Source organism: Salvelinus fontinalis, chromosome 26 (genome assembly GCF_029448725.1).
Source record: "Salvelinus fontinalis isolate EN_2023a chromosome 26, ASM2944872v1, whole genome shotgun sequence".
Taxonomy (NCBI): domain Eukaryota; kingdom Metazoa; phylum Chordata; class Actinopteri; order Salmoniformes; family Salmonidae; genus Salvelinus; species Salvelinus fontinalis.
Genome location: NC_074690.1, coordinates 31,770,812 through 31,784,065, shown reverse-complemented (window position 1 = coordinate 31,784,065; position 13,254 = coordinate 31,770,812). Strand labels below are relative to the sequence as shown.

At 44.4% G+C, this 13,254-nt stretch overlaps 1 protein-coding gene across 1 annotated transcript in view; it reads left to right on the top strand.

Moving 5' to 3' along the window:
• Nucleotides 1–11,493, top strand: part of LOC129824119 (oxysterol-binding protein-related protein 1-like) — a 40,466-nt gene extending 28,973 nt beyond the window's left edge. Inside the window, exons 19-28 of the mRNA XM_055883471.1 lie at nucleotides 1,174–1,308; nucleotides 1,455–1,552; nucleotides 1,755–1,937; nucleotides 4,001–4,108; nucleotides 4,318–4,407; nucleotides 4,522–4,648; nucleotides 7,485–7,601; nucleotides 8,375–8,498; nucleotides 8,622–8,712; nucleotides 10,182–11,493. Of these exons, the coding sequence (XP_055739446.1) occupies nucleotides 1,174–1,308; nucleotides 1,455–1,552; nucleotides 1,755–1,937; nucleotides 4,001–4,108; nucleotides 4,318–4,407; nucleotides 4,522–4,648; nucleotides 7,485–7,601; nucleotides 8,375–8,498; nucleotides 8,622–8,712; nucleotides 10,182–10,284 (1,176 nt within the window). The 3' untranslated portion in view covers nucleotides 10,285–11,493. The remainder of the gene's footprint in view (nucleotides 1–1,173; nucleotides 1,309–1,454; nucleotides 1,553–1,754; nucleotides 1,938–4,000; nucleotides 4,109–4,317; nucleotides 4,408–4,521; nucleotides 4,649–7,484; nucleotides 7,602–8,374; nucleotides 8,499–8,621; nucleotides 8,713–10,181) is intronic.
• Nucleotides 11,494–13,254: the final 1,761 nt, after the last annotated feature.

Below are 13,254 nucleotides of genomic sequence, written 5' to 3'. Positions count from 1 at the left end.
TTGTAAAGCCCTAGTTATTTTGTTGCTTTGTCAGTCATTTCTGAAGATTATTATTTAATGTGATTAGTGAATCATTTATGTCTGTCCCTCATTTTTAAGGTCAACCATGTTACATGAACTGGACTTTTTCTTTTAAATATTTTTTTCTAATGAAACATTGAACATCTAATAGTCAAATAAATAATAGTGTAAAAGCAGGTGAACTGGTTCTTCTCTTTTTGGCCATTTTGTGGTGGGAAACTGACTGGGTCGAGCATAACACGTCAACCCTGAAATGTTTTTAACAATCATTGTTTTGTTTTTGGAAGCTTGCATTCAGTCCCTGTTGCACACAACAAGCCTCCATTCCCCATCACAAAAGGGGATTTATGGCTGATTTTAAGACAATCGTCAACCCTGTTACTTTATTTGGCACTTACTAGGCACTTACTATAGTTTTTTATTTTATTTAACCTCTTGGGAAGGGAAAACATGTTTTTATGAAGTTGAACATGTGCTCTTTATGAAAGAATGCCCGTTTTTTTTGTTGTACACTTCTCAAGGCACCGAATTGGTGGAACGGCATCAGTGCAATACTTTGACTAGGGCCCCTTGACCAGAGCCCTAATGGGGGCGGTAAAAAGGGCGGTACCAGGGCGGTAAAAAGTAGTGCCCTACATAGGAAATGGGGTGCCATTTGGGACACAACCCTGGTGTCGGGGCAGACACCGATGGCAATGGAGAAACTACCATAACTATGTGTGTGTACTCTGTGGGTTTAAATTAGTTAGATCCAAGGTAAACCATTGTTTTAACCCAGGGTTGCTAATGAAATGTGGGCCTTTTTACTGACACTGCAGAGACCAGTCGGTACTGGTGTCAAACAGTGTTCCGGACTGGGATCTAGACTAGCGCTTATTGCTGATGTTATTTCACACATCTGTCATCAACACAATTATGTCAGCTTTATAGGGACTTCCACCCTATTACCAATGTCCTGTAATTGTCTCAAGTACTTTCAGTCTATTGCACTCTCTAATCACTATAATGCCAATGTCCTATCATTGTCTGATATTACTGTATAATATAATACAGGTATGTCTGTGTGAGCTGTGGATGAACTTCTTTGCTTGTGTGTTTCCTTACCTCTCTCTCTCTCTATGACTCTTCTCCTCTTTGTCTCTCCTCTCCCAGGAGCTGTCTAAGATAGCCATGCCAGTAATCTTCAACGAGCCCCTGAGTTTTCTTCAGCGGCTGACAGAGTACATGGAGCACACGTATCTCATCCACCAGGCTAACGCTGCCACAGACTCCATGGAGAGGATGAAGGTATTTTGCGCACGTCATCATCCTCTCTCGTATAGACACGTGCGTGAGTTTTCACTCACAATCACCGCTGTAGTACATACTCTTTTGGCTGTGCTCATCTACAGCTACTGACGTTACACATTTCTGATCATCTATGATGGTTTCAGTGTGTGGCAGCATTTGCTGTGTCTGCTGTAGCATCACAGTGGGAGAGGACTGGAAAACCATTCAATCCACTTCTAGGAGAAACCTATGAGCTGATCAGGTTAGACATATTACTGTAGTTGATGTTTAGCTTGACTGTTCTGTATGTGTTGTGAGATGGTGGTTACTACTAGTGGTACTAGTTTGACTCAAGACGTCACAAAAATACATTTGAATCCTTAAGTCAGATGTCTCAAGACATCTGAAGATGGAAGGTGATGGCTAATTATGGTCCATTAACCCCCTCCCTCCTGTCCCCTCAGAGAGGACCTAGGGTTCAGGTGGATGTCGGAGCAGGTGAGCCACCACCCACCTGTAAGCGCCTTCCACGCCGAGGGCCTGCAGGAGGACTTCCTGTTCCACGGCTCCATCTACCCCAAACTCAAGTTCTGGGGAAAGAGTGTGGAGGCAGAGCCTAAAGGCATCATCACCCTGGAGCTGCCCAAGTAAGTCTGGAGATGAGATTCCCTCCACAGTGTACATGTACACGGAACAAAAATATAAACCCAACATGTAACGTGTTGGTCCCCTGTTTCATGAGCTGAAATGTTCCATACACACAAAAAGCTTATTTCTCTGAATTTTTTTACACAAATTTGTTAACATCTTTTTTAATGAGCATTTCTCCTTTGCCAAGATAATGCATCCACCAGACAGGTGTGGCATATCAAGAAGCTGATTAAACAGCATGATCATTACACTGGTGCACCTTAAGCTGGGGACAATAAAAGGCCACTCTGAAATGTGTAGTTTTGTCACACAGCACAATGCCACAGATGTTTTGAACGAGCGTGCAATTGGCATGCTAACTGCAGGAATGTCCACCAGAGCTGTTGGCAGATCATTTAATGTTAATTTCTCTACCCCAATGTCGTTTTTGAGAATTTGGCAGACATAAGTTACAAACAACGAACACAATTGCATTGTGACGAGATCCTGAGGCCCATTGTTGTGCCATTCATCTGCCGCCATCACCTCATGTTTCAACATGATAATGCACAGCTCCATGTCGAAAGGATCTGTACACTATTCCTCGAAGCTGAAAATGTCACAGTTCTTCCATGGCCTGCATACTCACCAGACATGTCACTCATTGAGTATGTTTGGGACGCTCTGGATCGACGTGTACGACAGCATGTTCTAGTTCCCGCCAATATCCAGCAACTTCGCACAGCCGTTGAAGACGAGTGGGACAATGTTCCACAGGCCACAAACAACAGCATGATCAACTCTATGCAAAAGAGATGTGTCAAATGGTGGTCACACCAGATACTGACTGGTTTTCTGATCCACACCCTGACTTTAAGGTATCTGTGACCAACAGATGCATATCTGTATTCCATTCATGTGAAATCCATAGATTAGGGCCTAATGAATTTATTAAAATTGACTGATTTCCTTACATAAACTGTAACTCAGTGAAATTGTTGCGTTTTACATTTTTGTTCAGTGTAGCTTTCCCTCCCTGAGAGTTTGCCTTTGAGTTTCCTTGATTTGGCCTTTATTTCCCAGTAAATATAGCAATACAGACACTACCATTCAAAAGTTTGGGGTCACTTAGAAGTGTCCTTGTTTTTTAAAGAAAAGCACATTTTTTGTCCATTTAAAATACATAAAATTGATCAGAAATACAGTGTAGACATTGTTAATGTTGTAAATGACTATTGTAGCTGGAAACGGCAGATTTTTTATGGAATGTCTACATAGGCGTACAGAGTATGTGGAAGTCCCATTATCAGCAACCATCACTCGTGTGTTCCAATGGCATGTTGTGTTAGCTAATCCAAGTTTAGAATTTTAAAAGGCTAATTGATCATTAGAAAACCCTTTTGCAATTATGTTAGCACAGCTGAAAACTGTTGTTCTGATTTAAAGAAGCAAGAAAACTGGCCTTAGACTAGTTGTGTATCTGGAGCATCAGCATTTGTGGGTTCGATTGCAGGCTCAAAATTGCCAGAAACAAATAACTTTCTTCTGAAACTCGTCAATCTTCTGAGAAATGAAGGCTATTCCATGCGAGAAATTGTCAAGAAACTGGAGATCTCGTACAACGCTGTGTACTACTCCCTTCACAGAACAATGCAAACTGTCTCTAACCAGAATAGAAAGAGGAGTGGGAGGCCCCGGTGCATAACGGGGCCTCCCACTAATGATCCATTAGCCTTTTAAAATGATAAACTTGGATTAGCTAACACATTTACAACAGTAACAATGTCTACACAGTACTTCTGATCAATTTGATGTTATTTTAATAGACAATTTTAATTAATTTTTTTCAAAAGCAAGGACATTTCCAAGTGACCCCAAACTTTTGAACAGTAGTGTATATTCTAGCAATAGAGCTATTCTGGGAGCTTTTTTCTGAAGCCTGGATGAAACGAATGAATTCATGTTGAAGTTTGAAGGACATTTGAATCTCCGTCAAGTAGTTTGGTATGAGTTGGCATCTCTAAGTTGACGTAGTTGGTGATCGGTTATCTGCTGTGACATGTTCTCTCTTTCTCTGCAGATATAATGAAGCGTACACCTGGACAAACCCCACCTGCTGTGTCCACAACATCATCGTGGGCCAGCTGTGGATCGAGCAGTATGGCAATGTGGAAGTGATCAACCACAAGTAAGGGAGACTCCCTCGCCGTGTGTGCAGTAGTCTGGATCCACGTTTGTTTCCAGTTGATTGAGCAATGTAACAGAACTGGGACAGTTACTTGCCTTTGCAAAGCCGACAGACTGAGCAGCAAAATGGTGGTTGTTTGAAAGCATTGTCTGGCTGTGGGGAATAGTGAAAGAGAATATGTAACTATAAGGCTTGTCTTTCGGTGACAGGACCGGCGAGAGATGCAGCCTGACGTTCAAACCATGTGGTATGTTTGGCAAGGAGCTGCACAAAGTGGAGGGCTATATTCTGGACAAAAGGTACTTGCTTGTTAATTTCTTTTCCACCAACTGTTTTACTGTATCAAGATGATTTATATGTTAGCAATCAGAAAAGCCAAACCGCTCATTTTGACTGTGTGTCTGTGCGTGCAGCAAAAAGAAGCTCTGTGCCATATACGGTAAATGGACTGAGTGCTTATACACTGTGGACGCCGCCACCTTTGATGCTCACAAGAAATCTGACAAGAAGAACTCAGAGGAGAAGAAAAGCAACAAGCAGGTACTGGACGCTCACTAATCCAAAATATTCCAAATCAAAAACAAGGGTGGTTATGTAACTATCATATCCTTTGCTGAGTAAAATAAGCAACTAGGCAAGTCAGTTAAGAACAAATTCTTATTTTCAATGACTGCCTAGGAAGAGTGGCAGAACGACAGATTTTTACCTTGTCAGCTCGGGGATTCGATCTTGCAACCTTTCGGTTACTGGTCCTACGCTCTAACCACTAGGCTACCTGCCGCCCATAGACAAAATCTATAACGGATCCTTACCTTAACCAAACCCTTAACCCTCAACCTTATCTAACCAATTTGACATTTCAATATCGGTTTGCACGTCAGTGTTTTCCCTAAAGCAAAGTGTTAGGTGCAAAAATTAAATAAACCTCATTTTAATCTGTCAGCATGATTTAATTTGAAACTTTTCTCCAACAAAGTATATGATAATGAGGTGGTTATTTGACTAGAGTTTAGTAAACTGACCAATACATAAATAGTTGCCTGGAAAATGTTACACGCTTTCGCACCATGAAAATACGGCACAAAATGTATAATTTTGCTCCATGCTCATGAATGAGTGCTGAGTGACGATAATGGTGCCGGAGGGGATGGCTGCCGTTTTATGGGCTCTTAACCAACTGTGCTATTTTGATTGTTTTTTCACATTGTTTGTAACTTATTTTGTACATAATGTTTCTGCTACCGTCTCTTATGACCGAAAAGAGCTTCTGGACATTAGAACTACGATTACTCACCTTGAATGAAGAATTTTTCTTTAATGAGATGGACGAGAGAGATTTACTCCAGACACCTGAACAGGACCTCATCCCCGTCATTTGCAGGTGAAAGAGACAGAGGTTTCGCAGAAGGAGATCGGGGTGCCTTGTGAGGATTAGGCGACGAGTGGCTAATCTGCCATTGCCATCGGTACTATTGGCCAACGTACAATCACTGGATAATAAAATGGACGAACTAAAAGCACGTATACCCTACCAATGGGACATTAAAAACTGTAATATCTTATGTTTCACCGAGTCGTGGCTGAACGACGACGTGAATAACATACAGCTGGCGGGTTATATACTGTACCGGCAGGATAGAACAGCAGCCTCTGGTAAGACAAGGGGTGGCGGTCTAAGTATATTTGTAAACAAACAAGCTGGTGCACGATATCTAATCTGAGCATAATTCTATGTTTCAAGCAGACCACCCTAGTCCATGTGCCCAAGAACACCTGCTTAACCTGCTTAAATGACTACCCCCATGTAGCACTCACGTCTGTAGCCATGAAGTGCTTTGAAAGGCTGGTTATGGTTCACAACACCATTATCCCAGAAACCCTAGACCCACTCCAATTTGCATACCGACCCAACAGATACTCCACACTGCCCTTTCACAACTGGACAAAAGGAACACCTATGTGAGAATGCTATTCATTGACTACAGCACAGGGTTCAACACCATAGTGCCCTCAAAGCTCATCACTAAGCTAAGGACCCTGGGACTAAACGCCTCCCTCTGCAACTGGATCCTGGACTTCCTGACGGGCCGCCCCCAGGTGGTAAGGGTCGGTAACAACACATCCGCCACGCTGATCCTCAACATGGGGGCCCCTCAGGGGTGCGTGCTCAGTCCCCTCCTGTACTCCTTGTCGTGCCTGGCTGTGCAGTCATGAGTGAACAACACCGTCATTAAGTATGCTGATGACACAACAGTGGTAGGCCTGATCACCGACAATGACGAGACAGCCAATAGGAGGAGGTCAGAGACCTGGTCGTGTGGTGCCACGACAACAACCTCTCCCTCAACGTGATCAAGACAAAGGAGATGATTGTGGACTACAGGAAAAGCAGGACTGAGCACATCCTCATTCTCATCGACGGGGCTGTAGTGGAGAAGGTTGAGAGCTTTAAGTTCCTTGGTGTCCACATTACCAACAAACTAACATGGTCCAAGCACACCATGACAGTCGTGAAGAGGGCATGACAAAACCTATTGCAACTCAGGAGACTTAAAAGATTTGTCATGGGTCCTCAGATCTTCAAAAGGTTCTACAGCTGCACCATCAAGAGCATCCTGACGGGGTGCATCACTGCCTGGTATGGCAACTGCTCGGCCTCTGACAGCAAGGCACTACAGAGGGTAGTGCGTACGGCCCAGTACATCACTGGGGCCAAGCTTCCTGCCATCCAGGACCTCTATACCAGGCGGTGTCAGGAAGGCCCTAAAAATTGTCAAAGACTCCAGCCACCTTAGTCATAGACTGTTCTCTCTGCTACCACACAGCAAGCAGTACCGGAGCGCAAAGTCTAGGTCCAAGAGGCTTCTAAACAGCTTCAACCTCCAAGCCATAAGACTCCTGAACAGCTAATCAAATGGCTACCCAGGCTATTTGCATTGCCCCCCCTCTTATGCTGCTCTCTGTTATTATCTATGCATAGTCACTTTAATAACACTACCTACATGTACATATTACCTCAATTACCTTGACTAACCGGTGCCCCCTCACATTGACTCTGTACCGGTACCCCCTGTATATAGTCTCGCTACTGTTATTTTACTGCTGCTCTTTAATTATTTGTTACTTTTCCTTTTGGGGGGGGGGGGGGGGGTATTTTCCTTAACTGCATTGTTGGTTAAGGACTTGTAAGTAAGAATTTCACTGTAAGATCTACACCTGTTGTATTCGGTGCATGTGACAAATAACATTTGATTTGATTTATTTAAGAAATCGTTACACTCGTTTTGGAGTGAGGACCCTTGATATGACCCAATAAGTAGCTATTGTAGTTGCATACCTGTTTGAAGGTTGCATGTCCCCCTGTCTGTCCCTCCAGACCAGTGTAGACGAAGAGCCAGAGGAGATGCCCCTGCCTGATGGAGACACGGTCCAGGTCATCCCAGGAAGTGAGCTCATCTGGAGGATAGCCCCCCGACCAGACAACTCTGCAGAGGTGAGAGGGGAGGAGAGGCAGGTGATAGGGGAGGAGAGGCAGGTGAGAGGGGAGGAGAGGCAGGTGAGAGGGGAGGAGAGGCAGGTGAGAGGGGAGGAGAGGCAGGTGAGAGGGGAGGAGAGGCAGGTGAGAGGGGAGGAGAGGCAGGTGAGAGGGGAGGAGAGGCAGGTGAGAGGGGAGGAGAGGCAGGTGAGAGGGGAGGAGAGGCAGGTGAGAGGGGAGGAGAGGCAGGTGAGAGGGGAGGAGAGGCAGGTGAGAGGGGAGGAGAGGCAGGTGAGAGGGGAGGAGAGGCAGGTGAGAGGGGAGGAGAGGCAGGTGAGAGGGGAGAGGAGAGGCAGTTGAGAGGGGAGAGGAGAGGAGAGGCAGTTGAGAGGGGAGAGGAGAGGCAGGGGGTCGGGGAGAGGAGAGGCAGGGGGTCGGGGAGAGGAGAGGCAGGGGGTCGGGGAGAGGAGAGGCAGGGGGTCGGGGAGAGGAGAGGCAGGGGGTCGGGGGAGAGGCAGGGGGTCGGGGGAGAGGCAGGGGGTCGGGGTCAAGGAGAGGCAGGGGGTCGGGGGAGAGGTGAGGCGAGGGCGGAAGGGGAGGAAAGCAGGTCTGGAGGATAGCTCCCCGACCAGACAACTGCAGGGATCACAGGAATGAGAGAGTACTGTATTGGAGGAATTACTAAGAGGCAGATATCTGGATTTACTGTTGATATTTTTAACCTTCTTGAGTGATTGAACTGGTTGTCAGTCATTGATTTGTAGACCCTTCCCCCTTTCTCTCTTTGGTAGTTCTACGCCTTCTCCACGTTTGCCATGCAGCTGAATGAGCTGGAGGAGGGCATGAAGGGGGTCCTGCCCCCCACAGACTGTCGACTCAGACCTGACATCAGAGCCATGGAGAAAGGAGACATAGGTATAGTTTTATAGAGCATCGTGTTGTTGTCAATGATCCACATCTGGTGTCCAGCAATCCAACAAGCATTTTGTCAATGAATCAAAATATTTTGATACGTTGAAATATTTCTGTGTTTCTCAGATTTGGCAAGTGAAGAGAAGAAGAGGGTAGAGGAGAAACAAAGACTGGCCCGGAAAAATCGCTCCAAATCAACAGAGGAATGGAAAACAAGGTGAGTGATTGGGTCTTCTCTCTTCCATGGAACTCCCCTCTGATTCTGCTGTGCAACACTCTCATTTAGTGCTGAACAATTAGTGCTTTTTCAGGTCGGTTCGGTTTCCATTCGATTATTTAAAAAATGATCACGGTTTACAATTTCGGGTTTCGATTATAACTAATTTTACAATAAATGCACTATGTATTATGTGGGTTGAATGCTGTAACACAGAATAAACAATTAAAAAGTCCCATGATGGCAGTGACTGCTCATTACTGCTTATCACTTATTAACCATCATTGACTTTACTTTAATAAAACATTTCAGTTGTTGTGTATATTACGTTACATAGATATTGTTTTATTTGATCACTTTATTATTTCATTCCAAGTCATCTCACCTCTGTAGAGCTGCTGCCTATGCTGTCTGACACAATCACTATTTTATTAATGTTTCAAAGTACATTAAATAAGACATACTGTTATAACTGCTGAAAACCAACTATCAATCACTTAGATCATGTACAGTATTTTCAGGTAGAGATACCCCACTAAGCAACTGCTCGCTACCCCTCTCGATCTTGCATTCTTCTGTCTCTTCTCTCTCCGTGTCTGCCCCACACTAACCTAACAGGCTAGACAAGTAGGCGCGCAATGGATTATGGTCATTGTAGTTAATTACCACATGTTCTGTGCTAAACTATATAGAATGTTGGCCTGTTGGAAACTACAACTCTCTACTACATTGCACAGTTCAGGCTTGATCTTATTTATCTCCAGAGAAACTGCGCAAAAATTTTACCAAATGGAATTCAAATAATTGTACGGATGTTGGTTAAATCATTAAAAAATAACACAAAAAAACAACAATTTCGGTTAATCGCTCAATACTACTCTCATTGGATGTATGCTAGCGCTTATGCTAGATCTGCTTTGCTAATTGTCACCCATTTGTGTAATCCTGTGCTATGTTATGCTCTTCCCCTGTGTTGTCATTGAGAAGGAACCCAGCTCTTGGCCCCAGGTTTGGCTCTGCTTGTCTGCTGTGGCTTTTGGTTGTTGTTGTGGTTCACTGTTTGAGTGCTGCACTATACCGGCTTCCTCAAGACAGCTTTGGAACTGCAGCAAATGCATTGATTCAAACACTGATCATACACCTGTACAACCTGAGTACAGTTGACTCCTGATAAGTACATATTGAATATGCTAAAATAATTGCAGTGAAATTCACCTTTCCTGGATATTGTCATGCTATAGTTTGCATGAATTCACGAAAACCTAAGCTATATAGAGAAAAATAACATTTTCAATGGAATCTCGGTTTGTTAAACCCCACGATCAGGAGTCAACTATACTGTATTCTGTTTGTGTTGCTTTGTATTTATCACAATCATGTCAAACACCCTGTGCCTGGATATATCTGTGCCTGAACACTCATTTTATGTCTGTTTATCTGACTCGGTTCCTCTCGTTACTCTCATATAGGTGGTTCCACCAAGGCTCCAACCCCCACATCAAAGCTCAGGACTGGCTCTACTCCAATGGCTACTGGGAACGGAACTACTCCCTGCTGCCTGATATTTACTGACCTACAAGACACACATCTCTATCTGTACACAACTCAACTCTCTCTGCTGTTTTTCATATTCAGGCTGGAACTTCAGACCTGCTCTGGTCCTATATATGGTAAGGCTATTATTGGGAATTGACTGACCGCAAAGGCAACAACCATTCAGTAGTCCCCAAATATTATCTCTTATCGCAGCCTATGTCTCACTCAAAGCACAAGGGTGAAGTCCTCATGAGCCTGTAAGCTATGGTCATTGACCAGTGTATAGAATTATAATAAAACTATAGGGTGTAACCTGCCGTTCATTTTAACAAATGGGAGGGTTTTGAATGGCGTGAGTTGAATGCGGTATGTCTCCAAAACACGTTGCGCTCAGTGCTGTTACTTACGAATGTGTGCAGCTACATTATCGTTCTGATTCGGTGTCAATTTATGGAAAAATAGAGCTTTCAAATAGTGTGTGAAATAGGCGTGTTCCAACTTCCTGCGGTCGCTGCTATAGGCTACCAAACTAAGCTGTCATTATGACACATTTGATCTGCTTCGACCTCTCTAACTATGACTGGGGAAATTCTACATGTTTGTACATATTATTGGATAGAGGTCTTCCATTCTTCTGAGCTGTAATACAATGCAGTCCTCTATAAATAGCATAGCATCTTCAATTTATAGAGGAGAATAACTACTGTACTTAGAAGTATGGCTTTCTTCAATGACATTTGAGAGAATTTATTTAATCCAAGTTTGACCACTTGGCTATATATGAAGATATATTTATCTGTATGCAGAAGTTTCCTCTATAGTAAAAATGTAATTTAGGATATTCTGAGAGGCAGCCCTCGCACACTGAATACACATACAGCACATGCACCACATTGACTATGCATTAGCTGCACTACACCCACAGACACCCTATTTCCTACATAGCACACTACTTTTGACTTGAGCCCTATGGGGGAATAGGGTGCCATGTGGGAGACAGCCACTGTTCAACACACTCATGCACTGCATAATATTCATCTCCTTGGTTGTGAATAGCTGCTGCTGTAACCTCTGTAAATTGGTAGGTAGGTAGGATTATCATGTAATATACATGGCAGTACAGTAGACTGGGTCTATCGCCCCCTCTGAATGCACGTTTTTTTCTAGGGGCTACTCTCACTTTGTGTATAGCACATTACAGAATAAAGATCATTTCTATTGTTGCTAAATAAAAACGTAATGTTACCTTAGGGTGTTTGTCGTTTCTTATTGCCACCACCCTCACTGTGTATCCTTGTAGCATTATGTAAGTTGTGGACTGAATTCCCCGCATAATACTAACATGGGTGAAGGTAGGCCTAGTGATTCCTCATGTGGGTAAGGCTAGGGCGGAGGTGTGTCTCTGTGTTAACAGCAGCTGGTGCGCAATCTCTAATGTTAAGGAAGTCTAGAGTTTTTACTCACCCTAATTAGAATACCTCCTGAATAGCTGCAGACCACATTTACCACTAAGACTGCACTCAATGAGCTGTATAGGGCCATAAGCAAACAAGAACATGGACATCCAGGTGGCGCTTCTCGTGGCCAGTGATTTTAATGCAGGGAAACTGAAATCCCTTTAACCACATTTTTACCAGCCTGTCACCTGTGCAACTAGAGGTGACACATTGTTTTATCACCTTTACTTCACACACACAAATACAAGACTCGCCCTCCCTTTGGCAAATCTAACAGTAACTCTATCCTCCTGATTCCTGCTTACAAGCAAAAACTCAAACAGGAAGTACCAGTGACGTGCTCAATACGGAAGTGGTCCGATGAAGTGGATGCTAAGCTACAGGACTGTTTTGCTAGCACAGACTGGAATATGTTCTGCGATTCATCTGATAATATTGAGGAGTTTACCGCATCAGTCACTGGCTTCATTATTAAGTACATTGACGACGTCGTCCCCACAGTGACCATACGTACATATCTCAACCAGAAGCCATGGATTACAGGCAACATCCGAACTGAGCTAAAGCCTAGAGCTGCTGCTTTCAAGGAGCGGGACACTTATCCGGACGCTTATAAGAAATCGTGCTATGACCTCCAACATGCCATCAAACAGGAAAAGCGTTATGGCTAAAATTGAATCCTATTAAGCCATCTCTGACACTCGTCGGATATGGCAGAGCTATCACGGATTACAAAGGAAAAACCCAGCCACGAGCTGCCTAGTGACGCGAGCCTACCAGACAAGCTAAATGTGTTCTATGCTCACTTCGGGGCAAGCAACACGGAACCATGAATGAGAGCATCAGCCGATGTAAGACCTTTAAACTGGTTAACATTCACAAGGCCGCGGGGCAAGATCGATTACCAGGGCGCATACTCAGAGCATGCGCTAATCAGATGGCACGTGTCTTCATTTACATTTTCAACCTCTCCCTGACCATGTCTGTAATACCATTTTTCCCCCCAAGCAGACCACCATAGTCCCTGTGCTCAAGAACGCCAAGATAACCTGTCTAGATGACCATCGCCCTGTAGCACTCACACCTGTAGCCAGGAAACGCTTTTAAAGGCTGGTCATGGCTCACATCAACACCATCATCCCAGACACCATGGACCCACTCCAATTCGCATACAGCTCAGGACCCTGGGACTGAACATCTCCCTCTGCAACTTGATCCTGTACTTCCTGACAGGCAGTCCCCAGGTGGTGAGGGTAGGCAACAGCACATCCACCAAGCTGACCCTCAACACGAGGGGCCCTTATGAGTGCTTGCTTAGTACCCTCCTGTACTCCCTGTTCACTCACCTGATCACCAACGACGATGAGACACCCTATAGGGAGGAGGTCAGTGACCTGGTAGCGTGGTGCCAGGACAACAACCTTACCCTCAATGTCAGCAAAACAAAGGAGCTGATCATGGACAACAGGAAACGGAGGGCAGAGTACACCCTCATCCACATCGACGGGGCTGTAGTGGAGCGGGTCGAGACTTTAGAGTTCGTTGGTGT